This window comes from Thyridium curvatum (assembly GCF_004353045.1).
Source record: "Thyridium curvatum strain D216 chromosome Unknown NODE_82_length_186253_cov_79.185288, whole genome shotgun sequence".
Lineage (NCBI taxonomy): Eukaryota > Fungi > Ascomycota > Sordariomycetes > Thyridiales > Thyridiaceae > Thyridium > Thyridium curvatum.
In genome coordinates, this window is record NW_022156837.1 from 45877 (window position 1) to 67903 (window position 22027).

Genomic DNA, 22027 nt, shown 5'->3' on the forward strand with positions numbered 1-22027 from the left:
CCATCCAATGCGAGAGGGGAAGCTATGTCAAGCATCTTTCCGGGACACGACCTTTGGAGAAAGTGGGGGGAGTGCACATCGCGGCTCCATGGCAAGGACAACATCAATTTCTGTTTTTATTGCAGTGAACCGGCCAGGTCGAGCACTCTGGTGGAAGTACGATCCGGATGTTCGACGAGGACAAGATGCAAAGTGCTTCGACGCAGAACGTGCGCCAACCACCAACTGTTCAGCTTCACGCTCTCTCGGCTGGCCATTTCGCCCTTCCCGAGGAGCAATTTGTATGTCCGGCCTCGCCGGGGGCACGTCGAACTGTTCCGTCACTCTCTTTCTTGCTTCAGCACGAGTGTCCTAGTACCCGACGCACAACCCGCATTGTCTTCGACCTTGGCCTGCGAAGGGACACAGCGCGGTATCCCCAACCGATCCAGAACCACATCCAGACTCGGCAGCCACTGACCACAGATCCTGATGTGGTCAAAAGTCTGAGACACGGGGGTCTATCCCCTGATGATATAGACTATGTCATGTACTCGCATGTATGTCTGTTGCGATGAAAACCGTCTACTCCTTCCCCCCTTTCTCGAAGCATAAGCAACGAACTCTATCTGATTACCTGCCAGGTTCACTGGGATCATGTTGGCGAGCCTAGGGACTTTCCACGAAGCACGTTCGTCGTTGGGAACGGGTCGCTTGATGTGCTCCATGGCAGGTCTGTGACCCTGCGAGGAAACCATTCTTTCTTCGAGGCAGACCTGCTTGACCCAACTCGAACCATCGAATTGTCTGATCCAGGTTCAAAGGAGGAGAGTTCGGCGCATACCGGGACACCTAATGGCTCTTCCCCGCACTCGATCTTCTCGAAGCCATGGCAAGCCCTAGACCATCTCCCCTCTGTCCTTGACATATTCGGGGATGGAAGCCTCTACATCGTTGATGCTCCCGGCCACTTGCCAGGCCACATCAATCTCCTCGCCCGCGTGGCCGATACCAACGCGCCGAGCGGCACCAGGTTTGTGTATCTAGCGGGCGACGCTTGTCACGACCGACGCATCCTATGCAATGAGAAGGAGATAGGCGAGTGGGATGATGCTCAGGGGCATCGGTGCTGCATCCATGCTGACCGGCCCAAGGCCGAGGAAACCATCCAGCGGATCAGAGTCCTGGAATCTCAGGGGGCCGAGGTTATTCTCGCGCATGACTCGGACTGGGAAGGCAATGAGAGGAACAGGAGTCGGTTCTTTGGAGCGAGTCCAGCGACGCCTAAAGCAAAGCTGAGCTGAATTTTTGAACACTACTTCTATCTATTTGCAATTATTATTCTTCCCTTGCAGGGTGATGATATGTTGAACCTGTGCAAGCAAAATGGTGACCACGATACTACCTACTGCCAACTTGCTGTATCATTGGCAAGTTGCCATCGTCCTTTCTGCAAGCAGCGGGCACGTTGGGGACAGTTGATGGCCATTCTCCCCCGTCTTACAGACAGCCAGATCTTGTGCCCATCCGGTGCGAAAGTCTCGATCCCCCACATGGGAGCATGTGGGGTGTGGGGGACGAAGTCGGAGACAGGAAGGATTGGCAAGATCCACTCCCCATGCAATGTGGGGGGTTCAAGTGAACTGCCGGCGTGCCGATCTTCATCCTTCGTGTCTCCTAGGTCTGTTCTAAGGCCAGACGGAAAGGATAATGCGGGGAAGCAGTGTCGACTTGATTGAATACACCACCGGCATTCGGCCGCCTGAGAGCTGGGTCTCTGGCCAGGCTCGATAGCTGTTGGGGCATTGCATCCCGAGTCCGACAAGAACTCCTTGCCGTCCATCATCTCGTCCATCCGTCGCTTCAAGCCTTGCACAATCACGAAAAGCCGTCATCATGGCATCAGAACAGCACAGGAAACAGCTGGAAGAGCGATTCGCTGCGAAACTCGGCCCTGAAGCGCTCCACGAGGGCTGGAGCTCCCTCCTCAGACTCGACCCTGAATTCTTCAATGCCAGTGTATCTCTCGCCTCCGTGCCGCGCCAAAAGTCCCATCTCTCACGCAAAGATCAAGCCCTCATTGGTCTTGCCGTCGACAGTGCTGCTACCCATCTCTACACCCCTGGAATACGCACCCACGTGGCAGCTGCAATCAAAGAGGGAGCAACTATTCACGAGGTCCTTGAAGTGATTGAGCTATCCAGTACTCTGGGCATACACGCGTGCAACATCGGCGTCCCCTTACTCGTCGAGGTCCTCAAGGAAGAGGGCAAGTACCACGACGAGATCACCAAGCCCTTTGACGAGAATCAGGAGAGGCTGAAGCAGGATTTCACGGAGAAGAGGGGCTACTGGCATACCTTTTGGGAGGACTTCCTAAGGTTGGATCCCGAATTCTTCGAGGCCTACCTAGAATTTTCGAGTGTGCCCTGGGTTAAGAACGTGCCAGGTGGTGAGGCGGGTGGGAGAGGTGCACTGTCACCAAAGCTGAAAGAGTTTGTCTACTGTGCCTTTGACTGCGCCTCGACACATCTCTATGTCCCCGGCCTCAAGTTGCATATGAGGAATGCGTTGGGTTATGGCGCAACCCCGCAAGAGATTGTGGAGGTGCTGGAGATTGCCACACTCTTGAGCATTCACACAGCGCATGTCGCAGCGCCGATCATCGAGGAGTTGGCCTCTGGAAAAAAGGCTTAGGCAGCAAATAAAGAAGTGAAGTTTGTTGACTAAGAACCCCATTTGCACGAATTACCAGTCCAAATACGAGCATCGTATGGTTATTCATGAGAGAGACAAGCCCAGTGTTGAAGGTTTCACTAAACAGACTTGTCACTTGAGGATTCAAAGAATTGTATCTCTCAATCTGAACACAGTAGAAGCTTAAGATTCAATGGAAAGGGTGGCATGGGTAATCTGCTACCGAACTTGATAAGCTATTATGCTATCTATAAAATGCCAGCATAGCCATGGAAGCTCGGTATGATGGAATGCTTGAGCTTTGCAACACTCCAAGTCCAGAACAATCCTGATTACCTGGCTGGAGTTAGGAACCAGATGTGGACAAGCTATCCTACCTAATATTTGCCCATATGGTTCTATCTGTTTCTGTTTCCCATAGCTCGACCACCATTCCTCAACTAGATCTGGTATTTGAAGTCTGGTGCTCGGTCAGTGTACTCCTCTGCGGGCACCACAACCCCTTCAGCCAGTGCCTGTTCCTTTGCAGCTTGCCGACGGACGTAGATCAGTCGCACAATCCACCACCCCAGCCATGCAAAGGCCAGACAGCCGAGGGACCAAGCATGGCCCAGGGTGTAGGCAGGAGCTGCATTGCTCTGGTAGATTTGACCAGAAACAATCCCTCCGATGTTTGTCAAGGTCAGGAGAATTCCCAAGCTGGCGGCACGCTTGCCATCCGGCGCACAGTTGCAGGAGAGCCAGGCACTAAGTGTGGCACCATCTTGTTAGTAAACCCGATTCCTGAGAAGGGCCCGCAGGAGCGCCGAGATTTAGTGAGACCTGAACTTACATGTTACCGCCCGTGCAAAGGAAACAAGCAGTGGCGATGAGATACGTGGCAAAGTAGCGCACGCCAGGTGCCACGTCACAGAGCAAGATAGCGTAACCGGCGATGCCAAACGGGGCGCAGATGATCAGAGGCAGGAAGCGCTTGCAGTACTTGTCAGACAAGACGGCTCCTACAGCGTAGACGATAGCACCCCAGAGGTTGACGGGAATGACCAGATACTGCGCTTGGACGGTAGAGTAGTGGAACCCATCCTTAATGATGATTGGCAGGAACGTGCCAAAACCTGTTGCAGTTTGTCAGCTGGGATGGGTTCTCATCGAGCAATAGCCGGAGTGTGTGAACGCATACCGTAGAGGATAGTTACCACTGCGATTTGTATCACACCATGTGCCCAGCTCTTGATATCCTTGGCGGCTTCTTTGATCTCCTTCTTGCTGTAATGGCCGGAGCCGCCGCTGTAGGCCTCCATCTCCTCGGCTCGACGTCTCATGATGGCCTTGTCTGACGCATTGAGGAAGTAGGCCGTCTCATAGTTCTTGGGAACCACGAAAATGCAACATCCAGCCCAGGCTACTGTGATAATGCCCTCAATTATGTAAAGCCTTTTACATATCGTCAGCGAGGGCCCAGTATGGTCTGAGAAAGAGTCGCGTTGCACTTACCACCGCCATCCAGCCATATTAGATACTCCATCCATCTTGAGCATGGCCCAAGCCAAGAGCCCACCAAAAGCTCCAGAAAGGGCAGACGCGACTAGTCACATATTCATCAGCACCGTGACTCTCCATGTGCCCCTGCGTGGAGCACCAGATGACACTCACCAAAGAGAAAGGCAACCCGGACTGCAAGCTCTTCGCGCTTGTACCAGTTGCAGAGGAAGAGTGTCATAGAAGGAAAGAGACATCCTTCGAAAAAGCCAAGCAAGACTCGGCAGACGACAAGAGGGCCAAAAGAATGAACGAAACCAGTGCAGAGGCAGACGATACCCCAGCAGAAGGTGATTGTTGGGATCACGCGGTTGAACTGCAGGCGCTTGACCAGGATTGACGTGGGAAACTCGGCAAGGATATAGAAGATGTAGAAGACTGAGATGGCAGTCTAGAGGTGACCGGTCAGCAACATGTATGTCTCTACGAAGAGGGACGGGGATACTTACATTCAGCTCAGATCCCTTCAGGTTGATATCCTTCGTCATGCCCTGTGTTGCGGCGAAACCAATGTTGCCACGGTCGAGATAGCTGATGAGCATGAGGAGCATCATGACAGGGGCGATGAAGCAGTCCAGCTTGCGGACGAGCGCCTTCTCCCTTTTGCGCCAGTCTGCATCTTCAGTGCTTCCGCGTTCGAAGTCACTGGGTTGCGTGAACTCTTGGAGGTCTGTATCCGCTTTCTGCATGGAGATTCGAGACGACATGATTCTGAACAAGGAGGACACCCATTGGGGTCATTGATGATTGCAGAGATCCTGTGCTACGAGACTGGGATCAAAACCTCGCCTGTGATGAGGTCGATGGACTCATGATATAGGAGCATGAGGTGCATTTCCCGACATTTGGGGTAAACAGGGGCGTACGACAGTGCTGACGGACCACCACAGGGAGCTAAAGCCATTCTGGATGATCTCACACCGAGACTGGCGGGCTCAAAGGAGGCATGTTGTGCCGTGCCTGTGCCACCTCCACATGCGGGGGAAGATTTGGGTGTGGGGAGGCCCCTGTCCTGGGTGCGTATGGTATGGAGTCACTTTGGATTACAGGCTTCTTGGCACTCTTGGGGCCCAGGATTCGGGGAAAGACGCCAGGACTTCTCCACGCTTCTCTCCACCCTCAGTCGAGGTGTAGTCCCATGGGCCAGAGATGTGGCCATCCATGAGGGGAAAGAGATTGCCATGGACGGCGGCGTGTACAAGTAGGGCCATGGCGGGGACGCAACCGATGATCGGACAACCAGAACCCGTACCACCTAGATATATATTGGCACAGCACCGAGGAGAGTCTAGTCTTGCTACCTTGGGCGCTATTTCATCCCTCTTTCCCCTCTCGCCGAGTACAAGACACAGAGCCAGCAACACCGGACAAGGCAGACCGACATCCGGCCGGATATATCACAACCTATCCATCTCGCACCACTTGACACATCTCGTCTCGAGTCCAGACAATATGAGCACCGATCCTAAGCTGAACGACCTGCACAAGCAGCTGTTCGATGCGGGGCTCGCTATGCGACGCAGCGTCGTCGGCGATGCCTACGTGGACCGCGCACTTGCCAATGGCTCAACAGAATTCTCGCGACCGGGCCAGGAGCTCGTGACTGAGTGGTGCTGGGGCTACGCATGGACACGGCCGGGCTTGGAGAAGAAACAGCGCAGCTTGCTCAACATTGGCATGCTCATGGCGCTCAACCGCGCCCCGGAGCTAGCGGTACATGTCCGCGGGGCGCGCAACAATGGGCTTACGGAAACAGAGATCCGCGAGGCCATTCTGCACTGCACGACATACTGCGGCGTGCCTGCGGGAGTGGACGCGATGAAGATTGCAGAGCGGGTGCTGGACGAGATGGCCGAGAAGGGCGAGAAGCCGCGCGAGCTGGGGAACAAGTCGGCAGCAGCTTGAGTTAGCTAGTTACACAATAGGAGAGGAATGCACTGGGAAGACTGAAAATATCGAAAGAGAGAGAAAAAAACAAAGTAAACCAGAATGTAAAGAGCCATCTCTCGCCGCTGGGCTTCCCCTGTTGGGCGGCTTCGGCCAGCGACCGGCTGTGTTTTGTCCGACCCCTCCCCACACGTCGATGGATCTCCGCCCCGTACCTATTCTCTCGCTAGCCCACCATTTCTCCATTTGACATGGCCCGGGAAACCAGACGCCAAGCGTGGGATCAGTGAGGGGCGAGAACCCAACCCCATGCCGGCCGGCCCATGAAAACCAAGTGACGGCCTGATCTTCTGTCTGACGAGCATGGGTTCGCTGCGAGCTGTGCCTTGCCCAACCGCTTCCGCAATATCCGCACGCCAGATGCACGTGCCTTGCGTGATCCGTAACGCGAAGAAGCAGCCAGCACATTCAAAGAGGCATGTCATCCCCGCAGGACGGGGTTGCTGAGGAGGTTGTCGTCCAGCCGCCGCCCCGAGAAGCGAAGCGGTTCCAGTGCCCTCGCTGCCAGAGATCCTTCTCCCGACTGGAGCACCTGCAGCGCCACGACCGCACCCACACACAAGAGCGGCCCTTTGCGTGCCATCTGTGCACTTCACGTTTCACGAGAAGCGACCTGCTCATCCGACACGAGCGCCTGTCCCACAACAAGGACAAAAGGCGAGAGTCGGGCCACGCCGTGCGCCCCAGGAAATCTGCCAGGCGGCCGGAAAATGCCTCTGCCGGTAGAGAAAGCCGCGAGCAGGACCTCACGGGCGAGGTCGAGCGGTCTCAACATGAATCCGTTGAGGTGACCCAAGCCTTTGTCGATGTGACTCCCGGAGTTGGGGTGCACGAGTATCAGTCACCCCTAGAAACACTGTCACTGGCCGCAGAGCAGTCAGCTTTCCACGACGGCCTCGTCACATCGGCTCCCTCACAGCCGTTCCATGGAAACATCCCGCATGCGGCTGGCTTTGCTGCTCCGATGGCTGTCCTGGGCACAGAAGCTGCTCCGATTCTTGGCGACCTGGATGTGTCCTTCGATAGCTTTGCCGCGTTTCTGGAGACCGAAGCCCTGTCCAACAACCTTTTTCCTTCGTCCATGGCTACAAACGAGCAGCCAATGCCTCTTTTCCCCTTCGCCAACTTTCCCAATGTCAATGAGACCTACTACAACCCGGGCGTCCCCAATGTCCCGGCCTTCGCTGCTCAGACGCAGAACCCAGTCGAGGAACAGACTTCATTCTCGCGCTTCGGTTCCAGGTTGCCCTCCCTGCAACCAGAAGATGATCCCTGCAAACACGCCAGGAAGGTGTGCGACATCTCTTCCGAGGATAGAGATCTCATCCTGTCCAAAATCTCTCAGTTTCCTGGTATTGTCTCGAGATACTTCCACCTACCAACGAGAATGTCGCTGGCGCGATACATCCGTGCCTACATAGATGGCTTCCAGGAGCACCTCCCCTTCCTGCACATACCGTCGATGACGGTCGATAACTCAGCCGTGGAAGTACTCCTTGCCATGGCCGCAGTGGGTGCGCAGTACTGCTTCGAGGCCGAAAAGGGCCTAGAGCTCTTCCATGTTGCCAGGGCTATTGCTACTGAGCGAATCCGGCAGCGGGACGTCAAGATAGCCTCGGTGCATCGCAGCGTTGAGCAAGATGCCTCAGACTACTCAGTCACCTCGGCTGTCAGCAGCCCGGCTCTGACGCATCCGTTGAACGGTCCTCTCGGGCTACCTTCTGACCCTGGCAGTGCTGCAACAACCACGTCCGCCCCTGCTGACGATCTGATGCAGTCGGCGCAAGCTCTTCTCATCCTCATGGCCATGGCCACCTGGGCGAAGCATAAGGAAATCCTCCGGGAGGCTCTGTCTATACAGAGTGTCTTGGCAAGCATTGTTCGCGATGATGGTCTGCGCATCCCCCAATCTGACGACCAGCGATGTCAATCCTGGGAGGAGTGGGCTCGACAAGAGACAGTCTTGAGGACCAAGTACATTGTATTTTGCTTCTTCAATCTACATAGCATCGTCTACGATATCCCGCCCCTTCTACTCAACTCCGAGATTGATATGGTACTTCCGAGCGGCTCTGCCGAGTTCAAAGCCGGCTCCGCGACCAGGTGGGAGGAAGCGATGGCGCGGGCCGACAAGCCATGCCTTTTCCAAGACGCGCTTCGGTGGCTATTCACCTCGGACGACAATCAATACATGCTCGGATGTCACTCCTCTCTCGGGAACTACGTCTTGATACATGCCATTATTCAACACATCTTTATGGTTCGTCAGACGGCACGCTGCCGCTTTGTGTCCCCCGAACTCGAAGTCGACGATGTTGCGCCGCTTGAGCAGGCCCTTCGGAGATGGCAATTAAGTTGGAAGAGCAGCCCCGAATCGTCCATCGACCCCGTTGACCCCAATGGGCCCGTCGCGTTCAACTCGACGGCTTTGCTCCGCCTTGCCTACATCCGGCTCAACATGGACACTGGGCCGGGGAGGGCCCTGGGCACACGAGATCCTGTGCAGATTGCGCACGCACTGCGAGATATGCCGGCCATCCGACGAACACCAAAGCTCGTGCGCGCTCTGCTGCACTCGGCTCACGCCCTCAGCATACCCGTCAAGATCGGTGTGAGGCTTGTGGCAAAGACACAGGCGTTCATTTGGTCGATACAGCATTCCCTATGCTCCCTCGAGTGTGCCTTGGTGCTCAGCAAATGGCTCGAGGCTGTGGGCAATCCCAACCCTCCTATTTCAGACGACGAAAGAAAGATTCTGTCTATTGTCAAGACTATGCTAGATGAGACAGAATTCGGCGTTCCGCCTGGCAGCTCCATCGACTCACCCGAGACAGCTCAGGCTCTCAATGCAGGCGTATTGCGGGTGTGGGCTACCGTTTTCAAAGGGGCACAGACGTGGGCCATAGTAGATGTGGTGGGCAGCGCGCTCAACATCTACGCCGATATGCTTGAGGCCACCTAGATCGCGTCTGGAAGGGACATGTCGATGACGAGTTTCCCACCCTCCCCCTTGTGATACTCGGCCACCAGGTCATTCAAGCCCGATAGTGGGAACGTCTTGACGCTGGCCGACACCTTGTGGCGCGCGGCAAACTCGAGCATTTCCCTGAGAATCTTATTGCTGCCGACAAGGCTGCCAACAACGGAGATGTCCCGAAAGACCAGGTCCCTGGCCGATAAGTGGAATCCCGCCTCCGGGAACGACACGACGACGCACTTTCCGTGATTCCGGAGGAGACCGACGCCATAGTCGAATGCTCTCTGGCTCTCTGGCAGGATGATAACGGCATCGACGCCCATGTCTCCCCTGTCCTGCTTTCCATCTTGCGCACCGAGCTGAGCCACGATGTCGGCAGCCTCCTCGGTTCTCGCATCTACTATCCTGGCAGTCTTGGCTGCTTCCCTAGCTAGCCGCAGAGGTGCGTCGGCAGCATCAACTCCGATGACCTCAAGTCCCATAGCCTCTGCGAACTGCAACCCTAGATGCCCCAGTCCACCACCACAGCCCATGATCACGACACGCTGGCGTGGCTGTAAGTGGCATCGCTTGAGGGCCGCGTAGATCGTGACACCGGCGCACATGAGCGCGGCTGCGTCGGTCGCGCGCATGGCATCCGGCAGAGGGGCCACCTGGCGTGCATCCACCACGGCATACTCACGAAACCCCCCGGGACCACTGATGCCGTTATTGAGAGAATGTGAACAGTACACCGAGTAGCCCGGGGGGTCTGCGTCTGGATCTGACGGGGTCGGTCCGGCAACGCACTCTGAGCATATTCCACAAGGGCGAAAGGCCCGGCCGGGAACACCAACACGGGTGCCTGGCTCAAGTCTTGGCCCCGAAGAGGACGACGCGGAAGGGTGAGTGGCGATGACAGTGCCGGCGAACTCGTGGCAGCCGACGTGGGGGAAGGAAGGCGGATTGGGCGCCATCTGCCCTGACGCCAGTACGGCATCGGTGTGGCAGTAAGAAGCGGCATCCACCTTGATGAGGATGTCGTGCTGTTGTTCTAGCGAGGGTACGGGAACCGTGCGTAGTATATATGGCGTGTTAAAGGCATCGAGATGCTGGGCACGCATCTCGCGTGGGGGAGTTGTGATTGTGTTTGTCTGTGTCATGATAGGCAGACACTATATTGATCGAGGAAAGCCGCGAGTCTTATTCTCGTATTGCTGTCTATGTGAAATTCGTGATCTGGATGGCGTAAAGTAAATAGTCCGGATGCCATCTATCGTTATTTCATCAACGAGATTTCGGGCGGAGAGGACCGAGAGTCAGTAGTGTATATTATCTGCGGCGAGTGAGAAACTGCCGATCTTGGATCGATATTCCCCTCTCACACAAGCCCGAGACCCAAGGACCACTGACTAACTACCTAGGTACACTCTCGAGATTCCCCGCATGGACTGCCACACGGCCAAAGCCCCCTCACCTAGAATGCCACACCCCACGTGGAAGGTTAATATACTGCCTTTCCGTTGTTAAATCTGACACGCAGATATACATACCTAAAATGGAACGACGGCCAACTAACAGAACATTAAATGCGCTTGATCTGTGATCTGACCCGATACTACTCACCGAAACCTATCAAGCTTACCATCTCTCCATCGTAACTATCATGGCCGGCCCCGGCGAACCCGTCTATGTCACCGTATCAGCTCTCGATGCTGGGCACCTTACTTTGCCCGAGCGACTCTTTGTCACGGACGCAGATCCAGACAAGCGCAGCACCGTCCCGTCTCTTTCGTTTCTCATCCAGCACCCGTCCTCCCCAGCATCCCGACCACAAAGGTCCGTGACGAATCTAGTCTTCGACCTGGGTGTCAAGCGAGACATCACCGGCTATACCCCCGCGCAACAGGAACATATCGCACAGCGGCAGCCTGTGACGACGGACCCGGACTGTGCTGCGAGCCTGCGTTACGGTGCCGGGGGCTCCACAGACTCGGGCAAAGTGCTGCTCGATCCACAAAGGGATATCGACGTGGTCATACTAAGGTATACCTAAAGTCCCTTCTACTCTAGTAATTCCTTTACTAAGACAAAAAGCCACGTCCACTGGGACCATGTCGGCACGCCCTCTGATTTTGGCAGCGCCGCTTTTGCCGTTGGCTCAGGGACATTGGACCTGCTTGCCCGAGGCGCCGGCCCGCTGTATCCGGCCGAACTCTTCAACGCTGACGAGATCCCGGCGTCGCGGACGGTCGAGTTCCCAGCTGTACCGCGGAGGGCCGCTGGCTACACGGAACCTCAGCACACCCCCGCCGCGCCAGACGCGCTCGCTCGCCTCCCGGCGTCGGCACGGCATTGGTCCTGGAAGCCGCTGGCGGATGCGTTTCCCTCCACCCTCGACTTTTTCGGCGACGGCAGCCTCCTGATCATTGACACGCCCGGGCACTTATACGGTCACGTCAATCTGCTCGCGCGTGTCGCCGAGCACCGGTACGTGTACCTTGGCGGCGACTGCTGCCACGATCCGCGGATCCTTCGTGGGGAAAGGGGCATCGCCGAGTACGACGACGGTCGGGGCGGCACCCGCAGCGTGCATGTACACACGGCAGAGGCACGCCGGGCTCTAGATGACATCGCCAAGTTTGTAAAGGCGCGTGGAGGCCGGGATCAAGTCGAGGTCGTGGTGGCACATGATGGAGAATGGAGAGAGCGAAATAGGACAAGATTCTGGCCTGGGAGACTATAATGATTCTATGTTTCGTTCTAACTAGACAAACCTAAAGAGGCAATTGGATGATTATGAAACCGACCCGTGCTGTCCTTGTTTTCAGCTTACGCATGTGTTGTGATGCCTGGCAATATTTCCTGCATATGACATCGAAATGTCAAGAATGAGATCAAACTCGCCATGGTGCCTTTCTGTAGCACATTCTCGAAAGGACTTAGCTTGTCTGACAATAATGCCTCCCCGGGTCATGACGGAGCTGTTGACGACACGACTATTGAAGCCATGTGGGGGTTGTACTTGGGTGTTGGTTCCTTGCTGTTGATGTTCCGTTTCCCCTCAACAGTCTCCCCCCACATGAGTTTCCACCCACATCAGCTCGGCAGACATACACATTTACCCCAATACACTCCGACGCGGGGACTTCTCCGGCGGACGGAAACTGCAAGCACGACATGGCTGCACTCAGTTGCGGGGTCTAAACTTCTTGAGAACCTCCCGGTCGGCCTAGCAGGGTGCGACTCCGTGTAATTACAAGAGCAAATACTTTCATACAGTTTGATGACAATAGCTCGAATGCCTCGCTATCCCTAACTTGCTCTCTAAGTTCCATCATGGCCTCCTCCGCAGCAAATACGGTTGCCTTTATAGGTATGAACGGTTGAAAAGACGGAGCTGGCATATGTACTTAAGCCGAGACTGATTCTCCCCCCCATAGGCATTGGTGTCATGGGCTATCCCATGGCCAAAAACCTCCGCGCCGGCTTGAGCTCTGACAAGACGCTGCTCATCTGCGATGTGAGCCCTGAAGCCATCGAGCGCTTCAAATCGGAAACGGCGGGCCAGGGACCGGTCGGTGTGGTAAAGAACGGCTTCGAGGCGGCAAAAGCGGCGGTAAGCACGACATGCGCTTTACAAAAGCCATTTACACCGAGCGACCACTAGACTAACAAAAACGGCCCTGTAATCGCAGAATACCGTCATCACAATGCTTCCTGGATCCGATGCTGTGAAGGCAGTCTACCTCGACCCGCAGACTGGGGTTTTGGCCGGCGTGGTCGCTGCCGGCACCCCTGAAGAGCACAAGCTGCTCATGGAGTGCGGCACGATCGAGTCAGACACCATTCTCGCCGTGGCAAAAGCCTCTCAGTCCACGCAGCTGCCGGCCGAGGCCCTCACATTTGTCGACGCGCCGGTATCTGGAGGGCCCATGGGTGCCCAAGCAGGAAATCTGACCTTCATGGTGGGGTGCGCGCCTTCGGCCTCGGACCGCGTGTTCCCCCTTGTCAAGGACCACCTACGCCACATGGGCTCGGAAGAGGGCATATTCCTCTGCGGCGACGTCGGTGCAGGTACCGCATTCAAGGTGATCAACAACTACCTGAGCGCCATCACGTCGCTCGCGGCGAGCGAGGCCCTCAATATCGGCGTCAAGGCCGGCCTCGACCCCAAGCTGCTGACCGACGTCATCAATGTCAGCGGCGGCCAGTGCTGGGTGACGAGCAAGAGTAACCCGGTTCCTGGCGTGCAGGCGAACGTGCCGAGCAGCAGGGGGTACGAGGGCGGATTCCGCATCGAGCTGTGCGCCAAGGTGCTTGGTATGGGCAGGCGGTTGGCCGAAATGGTGGGTGCACGCACGGTTCTGGCTGCACCAACCCTTGATGCGTTTGCCGAGGCGATTGCAGATGAGCGGTACCGTGGCAAGGATGCCAGGGTAGTGTACAAGTGGCTCAATGAGAGCGAGATATCTAAATAGCTGGCTGGCCCAGAACATTACCTTTGCATGTAGTCTCGGTTCAGCCTACATTCTGGAGTTTACCTCATGTCTTGTCTCTATTATGTTTGTCTTTATGTGACTTAAACGACATGACATATATCTGCCGTGAGAGCATCGAGGACTGCTTGAGCGGACTCGAACTCACACTCCCAACATTTTCTGATAACCTCGCCGTATGGAATGCCGTCAACTGATGGGAAATGCTTCTGCGAATACCTGACCTCTACCTCTTCATCATGAAGGTCCCCGTAAGGTTTCCTTCTTGTGATGATGTGATAGATGCTCGATCCAAGGGCAAATAGATCGGTTGAAGTACTACACGGCATGTCATCCGCATATTTCGAGCCAAGAAATATCGGGTGCTTTCCAGTGACAGAGGTGGCTTCCCGTCAACAGATGCTCCTGCTAGGTCAATGGTCCGCAACCCCAGACTATCATCCAGAAGCATGTTTTCCGGTCTGATATCATCGTGGATGATGCCATGCGAATACAGAAGCAGTACGGCCTCTGCCGCTTCAATCCCCCATTGCAGCCTTTGAGGTAGCATGATCTCATCGTGCGACTCGAGAAACACCTCCAGATTACCATTGGGCATGTATTCAAGTATAAGGCTTCCATCCTCTTCGTCAGAGTCTCCGAACATGCGGATTAGGCGATCGTGAGTGGGCAGTCGTTGGTACACCTCGAGTTCGCGTTTGAGTTGCTTGCACTGCTACGCCTTGTCATAATTATGTGCTTGCTTGGGGGTGGGGCGACTTCTTCACTTTATCGCCAGAGGGAAGCAGCTCAATAATGGCTGTACTGCCAAAGGAGTTTTCTAAAGGTCATGCGTTAGGACAGGTGGCATGCGAGGACGGACTCGTCTTACGATTCTCTCCGCGATGGGGGGCGGATATGGGTATGTGAAACCGTCATCGCTACGTATTTTGGTCATTGCAACACGCCAATGTTTTACTGTACACTTAGGCGGCAATATCTGCAATCGAGGAGGTCGTGCAGCTGATATTGAATCATGTGTTGGCAGAATTCTGGACGGATGGATGGAGGCTGAAAAGGCTTGTTGGTTGGGCAGCACTCCCATCCACTGACTTCATTTAGTTGTGGGCCTGTCACCCTGATTTGCTCATGGATGGATTGCACAAGTGCTCAGATCAAGTCTAGGCAGGACAACGGGAATCGCTGAGGGCAACAACCATGGATCCCATGGGCCAAGCTATCGTCTGATGTTGGGTCTGGTATCTACCGACGACTTTTCTCATTCTACGGGCTCGAAGTAGAGACCACAAATCCTTTGTTCTATATTCTGCTCTCTAGGATAACACTCTCATTGTTGTCAAGATTATCTTGAACTCTCCTCCACTGACTCTTCTTGCTCGCACGTCCCTCGAGGCTAGCATCTGCAGCGCTCACACTGTAGACAGGCTTAATCATCGGGCCCAACAATGGGTTGGTACTGAAAGAGCCTGTAGTGTTGCCCGAAGCTTCTCTGAGACCTTGGTCTGACGTGCCGGCTGAAGAAGCCTCTGTGATTCCCTCTGGGTTGTCTACGTCGTCAGGGCTAGGTGGGCGGTCGACCGCGGCCATCCTTCTGACAACCTTGCCGCCCACAACGTCGATGCTGACGACCTGCCTTCTCTTCTCGAAGTCGGGACGCGCATTCCACTCCATCTCCCGGAGCAGTTTCTGTTGCCTCTTCAGCTCGCGTGCGCGTTCTTCAGGACTAGCCCAAAGGCTGCTTGACTCGGTATCAAAGTCAGCTGCCTCATCCCGGACGGTCGTACGGCGGGCGTTCTGAGCCTGAAAGTTCAAAAGCTTATCGCGATGTTCCCTGGCTTTGGCCTCCGCAAGGCTGGCATCCTGTTCGGACTTGGGCTTCGTGAACGGCCGTGGTGTTGATAATACTTCGGGACGGCGGTGAGCTTGGCGGTCGGCGGCCATGCGCTCTCGGCCCCGCTCGGCACGTAGCTCCTTGATCATGGCCTGCACCTCCTCTTGGGAAAGGAGAGCGCTGCCACAAAAGGTGCATGGGCCGAGCCCCTCTTTGGCACATACGACCTTGCCACAGGAGAGACAATTGGGAGCAGCCGACTGGAGAGGATGACGTGCAGCGACGCAGTTGCAACGGCGGGCATTCGTGGCGTCTGTGTCATTCACGCTGGGGTTGGTGGTGATTTCAAGGGAGCGGATGGCGGCGTCGAGGTCGGCGAGAGCTGTCGAAGCCCCGTGCATAGCAGTTCCGCCGGTGATGGAGACCTTGGCCACAGTGCTAGGCTTGTTGGAGGACTTCTGCCGGGTGGAAGGCGGCGCAAGAAGGTCGGAGGTGAGAGTGCCTGCCGCAGAAGGAGGCAGCTTGGGTGCTGGGCCGGCCTGGGCTCTGGATGGAGGAGCGGCTGGAGCTGCAACCGGAGCAACTGAGGGCGTCGAGGGTCTAGCCGAGACATACTCGTCTTGTCTATCCTTTTTGCTGTACGCGACGCCAGGCGCGGAGCTAGTGTCGACTAGTTGTCGAGGGGGAGGAGCATGGAGTGGTCGCTTCTTCTTCTTTTGATGCTTTGCAGGCTTCGGAACCGCATCCGCACCGGCCTGTGAGGAAGCTCGCGTTTCCGCTCCCGCAGCGCCCACGGTAGTCTGAGAAGACGATGCTGAGCTCACGACGGGCTCGCGTCTGCGCGAATTGAATGCCGCGATGAACTCTATGGCTTGGGGTGTGTCTCCGAGCAGGTTCTTGAAGTGATCAGCGGCCTCGAGCTTGGACAGGCTGGAGGCATACTCCAGAACCTGAGCCAGGTCAGCATCGGGGAGGTCGATGAGCCGTCCGAGCTGATTGATTGACATGGTCGGCTTCCTTAGTGCGTGCTCGTCTTTGCAGTGGCGATGTTGTCTGAGTACTGGAAGCCCCGCGACGAAGCTATCTAAAGGAACCGAGAGAGTGATGCCGGGCAGTTGGGTCGTGACACATTCATCCAGCAGATTGCGCTGACGGCGGTGTTGATGAAGCAAACATCAAAGAAACATCAAAATGTAAGAGTGCGGGACCAAACATGACGCATTCACCGAGCGAGGACCCCACAATTTTGTTGCAGGTTTGACTCCACGAACTAACGAGATAACTAATTACTGCAAGGTCGCTACAGAATTCGCTGCAGATCGCTCGCCCAAGCAAGAATTGGATGAGGTGCTGGACTACAGGCGTTGAGTCAATGTGCTTGATTTTGTCTGAAACTTTGGGTTGCCTGGAAGAAAAGCGTCCACGCAAACGCGGAAATTTACCGCCGTTCTTCTTTTACCCGCAGAGCCGGTACCTGCATGAACAAATATACCGGCCGAGTAGGTAGCTCATGCTGGATATTGTCTAGTATATATAATATACCATTTAAAGGTTATAGCAGCTATCAAATAGGCGAGGACCCTACGAATGACGTTGTAGGCATCTCCAATACCAGTGCAGACCAATCTCAGTCTGTTGTCTCTGTGGGGGCTGCAATATCCAGATACTGCCAGCTCCCTCGGTCACTCTTCTACGACCTATGCCTCTTCATGGCATCCAAGAACCGAGTGGCCCCATGTAATTTGGTGATATTGTTTCTGGCTGCCATACATGGCAGTATGGGTTCCACACTCGCGGAGCAGTCATGCCGCACGCAGGTGACTGTTTTCCCGGCACACCCAAGGGCTCACAATGAAGCTCCATGCAGGCTATGAGCTTACCGGCCGGGATGTATATGTACTGTCTGTCAAACGCCCATTAAAGGCACTGAAGCAGCAGACTGGTATATAGAGATTCGATCCGGATCCTCTCTGCACCCTGTCATTGTCCCTCGTATCAAGATCAAGCTCTCAAACAAAGTAGTTGCATGTAAGACAGCAGTCGTTTACGCCAAACATGCTCTCACCAGCTCATAAAGTTCTGCTGGGTGTGGTTGCATATGCCGGGATAACTACCGCTCAACAGCCAGGTAAACTGACGCCTGAAGTACATCCCAAGCTGCCGACATGGGAGTGCACTGTCGAAGGTGGTTGCGTCCAGAAGAACACGTCGATTGTGCTGGACTCGGACTACCGCTGGCTTCATACCGTGAACGGTACCCAGAACTGCAAGACAAGCGGACTGGACAAGACGCTGTGCCCGGATGCCAAGACGTGCGCCGCCAACTGCGCCTTGGAGGGTGTCGACTATGGCTCGTCTGGTATCCTGACCAACGGGAGCGAGCTGACCTTGAGCCTGTTCGTCAACAGAACTGAAGGGCTCAGCATGTCCTCCCCTCGAGTCTACCTCCTCGCCAACGACTCCACGTACGACATGTTCTCTCTGCTGAACAGGGAGCTAACCTTTGACGTGGATCTGAGCAAGCTGCCCTGCGGCACCAATGGAGCTCTTTATCTGAGCGAGATGATCGCGGACGGAGGCAAGGGCGAGCTCAACCCTGCGGGAGCGACTTACGGGACTGGGTACTGCGATGCCCAATGTCCGTCCCCGCCGTTTATCAATGGCGAGGTGAGCTATTCCATGACCCCTTGCCTTCACCCTTCCCGGGCCTAGATTCCATATTAGCATGCCATCCACCTGGTTGTGTAGTGTCGCTAATGAGACCGCTCCTTCCAGGCCAACATCGAGGGCATGGGCTCCTGTTGCAACGAGATGGATATTTGGGAGGCAAACAGCCGGGCCACGGCCTTTACGCCGCATCCTTGCAACATCAGTCAGGTATACAAGTGCAGCGGCGCTCTCTGTGGCAACGCAGACCGGTTCGCGGGTGTCTGTGACAAGGACGGCTGCGACTACAACCCATACCGGCTCGGTGCCCAGTCCTTCTACCAGCCCAACGCCACGGTCGACACCAACCGGACCTTTACGGTCGTGACGCAGTTCCTGACCAACACGGGCGACGCGACGGGGGAACTGCGCGAGATCCGGCGTCTGTACGTGCAGGATGGCAAGATCATCGAGAATGCGCTGGTGCAGGTGCAAGGCATCAACAAGGGCAACAGCTTGACGGACGAGTTTTGCGAGCAGGAGAAGAAAGCGTTTGGAAACGTCAATGCCTTCGCGGCCCAGGGCGGCATGAAGGGCATGGGCGAGGCGCTTCGCCGAGGCATGGTCCTGGTCTTCTCGGTGTGGGATGATGCGGGTAGCTCCATGCACTGGCTGGACAGCACCTTTCCCGAGAATGCAGACCCCAAAAAGGATGCCGGCACCGGCCGAGGACCTTGCGCGGCCGACGTTGGCACCGCCGCCAATGTCATGAAGAATGCCCCCTGGACCAGCGTCAAGTTTTCCAACGTCAAGAGCGGCGAGATTGGCTCGACCTACAAGGTGAAATAGGACGGATGTCTCACTGCCAAAATATGTTGTCACCCCACGCGGCAAGCTGAGAAAGGTAGCTATTAGTTAGAGGTTTAGAATAAGATACCGAGGTATGCATTGAGACCGGTATCCGAGACCTATGATCCGGGACATCAATCAACTCAACATGAACCGTCTGTGGACGAGCTTCCAAGCTTGAAGGTTGAAGGTGAAGCTCCAGTGCTGCTGCACAATTAGGTAATGAAAAACGCCCAATAAAGGTAGGGTCAAAATAGTGGTTTTTTGTGGCCTAGAGAGAAAAGAGAGGAGCCGGAGCCATCGGCGAAATTAAGGGTATTAAGAGCTATTTTTAGGTGGGTCGCGCAGCCAGACCTCACAGAACGGCCGGGAGCAAGAATGCGAGACGACCCCGTCAAGCTCTCTAATAAGTTAAACCCTAATGAAAACCTAGAGATCTAGACCTAAAACAGAGAGAAAAACTATATATGCCTGGTCTTCTAAAACTTATATCCTACTGAGTTTTAATCCTTTCTATATAGTAATACTCCCTAGAATTAACTTTATAGTAAACTCTTTATGGTTCTCTATAAACTTTATAGCTATTCTATTATCTAGGTTTATATTATAGTTTATAGGTAGGAAAAGCTTTAAGTTATTAATATAGACTTTTTAAATTAGTATTCTATTATTAATATACTTAATCTAATATAATATTAGGCTTATCTTCTCTACTACTATCTTAGGTCTTAATCATACTAAAAGAAACTTATTATAATTAATACTAATCTTTACTTACTTCTTCTATATAAGATAACTAATAGATAGATTTAATACTCCTCTAATCTTTTTATTATACTTCTTAGATATCTTTAGATTTTATAGCTAAAATATATCTCTCTTCTCTATAATTAAGTTATAATAGTTAGTAATAGCTAATATATAAGATAGATCTTAAATTATATTAGAGCTCTTAGTTATAAGTGCTTCTATAATCTTAAGATCTATAACTATAGGTATCTTAATTCTATAGACTTCTAATTAAGTATTAAATATAATCTTAATTAGTATAATCCTAAGACTTAGTATATATTAAGAGTTAATATTTATAATAAGGCTGATAAGTATAGTAGTCTAGTTCTCTAATCTAATTTCATTTTATAATATAGCTTATTTTATAAGCTGGTCTTTTATAAGATAAACTATATATTTAGGTAATTCTATTAACTAGAGATATAAGATAGATCTAAATATTAAGCTAGTGCTAAACTTATTAAATAGATCTTATATAAGTAAGTTCTTAAAATAGCTCCTATTATTCTAATAGAGAACTTTAGGCTAACTAAAAATCAGGATCTAGTTATAAATCTAAGTTATAATAATAGTATATCTAGTAGTATCTAATAGTAGCTTATAAATAATAAATTAAGAAAAGTAATTAATAGCTAATAAGATATATTAGCAACTATCTTTTATAGGAGGATTAATTAGGCCTATAAAGTCTTAACCCTAAAGCTTAAATAGTATAATAGTAGAGATTTTTCTTAATAGAAATTAATAAGAATGATTTCTAAGCTATTAATATATATAGTATTTTATATATTATACTCTAATATCTATAGCTTATATTAGCTATTAGAAGTGTCCTCTAAGTTAGTAAGCTATAATAAGAGAACTATAATATCTATAATAGTTATATGTCTAGTTTAGAGTTTTACTAATATATAAACTTAAGATATATTCTAAAAGTATCTTATCTATTTTATAGAAGAATAGTTTTCTATCTATAATATAGAACTGCCTTACTTAACTCTTAATATAGATCTTATAGCGATTCTTAAGATCTTTTAGGCTGTTATCTTCTAGAAGTAGAAACTTTATAATATCTATATATTATTTTCTCTTATAGTTATAAATAAACTTAATAAAGTTAGAGAGTTAGGTATTTAATAAGAACTTCTAAGCTAGCTCTCTAAAAGACAGTACTATCTAAGTAAGATAAATACTTCTAGTTATCTACTCTAGGGAGGTAAATAAGTCTGCTAGGAGAAAGGATTTTTCTTTAGATATATACTAACTTATAACTAGATCTAAGTCTTCTAGAAGAATTAGTGCCTTAGCCTTCTTTATATCTAGATCTAACCTCTTAAAGTTATTAAAGATAAATCTATCAGTATCTCCTTATAGTAGAGGAGAGAGCTATAATATACTATTAGTAATACTAATAATCTTATTAGAGTTTAGATAATAATAGAACTTAAGATTAAAGGAATTAATTTTCTTAATAAACTTATAGACTTTATTATAGATCTTAGCTTTATTTACTATAGTCTAGATAATTAAGAGGTGATCTATATAGACTTTTACTAGATAAGGCAAGCTCTATAGAATCTAACATACTTCTACTATAGTCTTTATAATAGTAAGTATTTCTTTTTTAAGAATAGAGTATCTCTTCTTAGTATTAATATAACTAAAACTAAGAAATATATTAATCTTAATATTATTAAAAAGATTAGAAGTATATACTGTTCTAGTAGGATGATCTTTCTTTAGCTAGAAAAGAATATTATTATAACCAGTCTAGTTAGTATTAATTATAAGATATAATTATTGATTATAATCTATACTATAGATTATATTTCTTATAACTAAGTTATAAATCTATTTTACTATAACTTAGTGTTAAGTTTTCTAGACAGACTTATCTTAAGTAATCTAGATTTTCTTTATTAAAGATTTATTAGTTAAAGTGGTTGTATCTTATTTCTTAAAGAAAGCTGATTTAATCTGCTTTATAAGATCTATATATCTAGAGATATAGACTTAGAGGAATAGAGTAAGGTAGAGCATCTTACTAATCTCTTCCTAAGTCTTAGGTAGGAGCTTACTCTATAGCTTTTCCTAGTTAAGGAAATAATACTAATATTTATTAAAGGAGAAGATTTTTCTATTATAAAAAGATATGTCTATAGACTTAAGTCTAGTATAGAAGAGCTTAATCTTATTTAGAGCTAGAGGAACTGGCCTAAAAGCTACTCTAAGAAAATAGTACTTATAAAGGAAATTAAAGTGAGATTTATAAGTTAAACTTAAGAGATAGTA

The 22027-nt window shown here is 51.6% G+C and overlaps 11 protein-coding genes across 11 annotated transcripts; 7 read left to right on the plus strand and 4 right to left on the minus strand.

The window, feature by feature from the left end:
- Nucleotides 1–167: 167 nt before the first annotated feature.
- E0L32_010308 (uncharacterized protein) lies at nucleotides 168–1283 on the plus strand (the record flags this gene model as incomplete). Its single annotated transcript, XM_031132912.1, has 3 exons — nucleotides 168–281; nucleotides 342–539; nucleotides 624–1283. 3 exons carry the CDS (start codon nucleotides 168–170, stop codon nucleotides 1281–1283), a joined length of 972 nt encoding a protein of 323 aa, XP_030989688.1.
- Nucleotides 1284–1875: 592 nt separating this feature from the next.
- On the plus strand, nucleotides 1876–2676 carry E0L32_010309 (uncharacterized protein; the record flags this gene model as incomplete). Its single annotated transcript, XM_031132913.1, has 1 exon — nucleotides 1876–2676. The coding sequence occupies one exon, from the start codon at nucleotides 1876–1878 to the stop codon at nucleotides 2674–2676; it is 801 nt and encodes a 266-aa protein (XP_030989689.1).
- A 440-nt stretch (nucleotides 2677–3116) lies between these two features.
- On the minus strand, nucleotides 3117–4922 carry E0L32_010310 (uncharacterized protein; the record flags this gene model as incomplete). The annotated part of the gene is made up of 6 exons (XM_031132914.1): nucleotides 3117–3423; nucleotides 3509–3791; nucleotides 3857–4110; nucleotides 4171–4261; nucleotides 4330–4606; nucleotides 4665–4922. 6 exons carry the CDS (start codon nucleotides 4920–4922, stop codon nucleotides 3117–3119), a joined length of 1470 nt encoding a protein of 489 aa, XP_030989690.1.
- Nucleotides 4923–4978: 56 nt separating this feature from the next.
- E0L32_010311 (uncharacterized protein) lies at nucleotides 4979–5426 on the minus strand (the record flags this gene model as incomplete). Its single annotated transcript, XM_031132915.1, has 2 exons — nucleotides 4979–5227; nucleotides 5277–5426. The coding sequence occupies 2 exons, from the start codon at nucleotides 5424–5426 to the stop codon at nucleotides 4979–4981; spliced, it is 399 nt and encodes a 132-aa protein (XP_030989691.1).
- A 241-nt stretch (nucleotides 5427–5667) lies between these two features.
- Nucleotides 5668–6120, plus strand: E0L32_010312 (uncharacterized protein; the record flags this gene model as incomplete). Its single annotated transcript, XM_031132916.1, has 1 exon — nucleotides 5668–6120. The coding sequence occupies one exon, from the start codon at nucleotides 5668–5670 to the stop codon at nucleotides 6118–6120; it is 453 nt and encodes a 150-aa protein (XP_030989692.1).
- Nucleotides 6121–6580: 460 nt separating this feature from the next.
- Nucleotides 6581–9071, plus strand: E0L32_010313 (uncharacterized protein; the record flags this gene model as incomplete). The annotated part of the gene is made up of 2 exons (XM_031132917.1): nucleotides 6581–9016; nucleotides 9069–9071. The coding sequence occupies 2 exons, from the start codon at nucleotides 6581–6583 to the stop codon at nucleotides 9069–9071; spliced, it is 2439 nt and encodes an 812-aa protein (XP_030989693.1).
- Nucleotides 9072–9120: 49 nt separating this feature from the next.
- Nucleotides 9121–10281, minus strand: E0L32_010314 (uncharacterized protein; the record flags this gene model as incomplete). Its single annotated transcript, XM_031132919.1, has 1 exon — nucleotides 9121–10281. One exon carries the CDS (start codon nucleotides 10279–10281, stop codon nucleotides 9121–9123), a length of 1161 nt encoding a protein of 386 aa, XP_030989694.1.
- Nucleotides 10282–10784: 503 nt separating this feature from the next.
- E0L32_010315 (uncharacterized protein) lies at nucleotides 10785–11864 on the plus strand (the record flags this gene model as incomplete). The annotated part of the gene is made up of 2 exons (XM_031132920.1): nucleotides 10785–11164; nucleotides 11216–11864. The coding sequence occupies 2 exons, from the start codon at nucleotides 10785–10787 to the stop codon at nucleotides 11862–11864; spliced, it is 1029 nt and encodes a 342-aa protein (XP_030989695.1).
- A 593-nt stretch (nucleotides 11865–12457) lies between these two features.
- On the plus strand, nucleotides 12458–13599 carry E0L32_010316 (uncharacterized protein; the record flags this gene model as incomplete). The annotated part of the gene is made up of 3 exons (XM_031132921.1): nucleotides 12458–12494; nucleotides 12562–12737; nucleotides 12817–13599. The coding sequence occupies 3 exons, from the start codon at nucleotides 12458–12460 to the stop codon at nucleotides 13597–13599; spliced, it is 996 nt and encodes a 331-aa protein (XP_030989696.1).
- A 1317-nt stretch (nucleotides 13600–14916) lies between these two features.
- On the minus strand, nucleotides 14917–16455 carry E0L32_010317 (uncharacterized protein; the record flags this gene model as incomplete). The annotated part of the gene is made up of 1 exon (XM_031132922.1): nucleotides 14917–16455. The coding sequence occupies one exon, from the start codon at nucleotides 16453–16455 to the stop codon at nucleotides 14917–14919; it is 1539 nt and encodes a 512-aa protein (XP_030989697.1).
- A 1048-nt stretch (nucleotides 16456–17503) lies between these two features.
- E0L32_010318 (uncharacterized protein) lies at nucleotides 17504–18943 on the plus strand (the record flags this gene model as incomplete). The annotated part of the gene is made up of 2 exons (XM_031132923.1): nucleotides 17504–18115; nucleotides 18224–18943. The coding sequence occupies 2 exons, from the start codon at nucleotides 17504–17506 to the stop codon at nucleotides 18941–18943; spliced, it is 1332 nt and encodes a 443-aa protein (XP_030989698.1).
- Between the last annotated feature and the right edge of the window lie 3084 nt (nucleotides 18944–22027).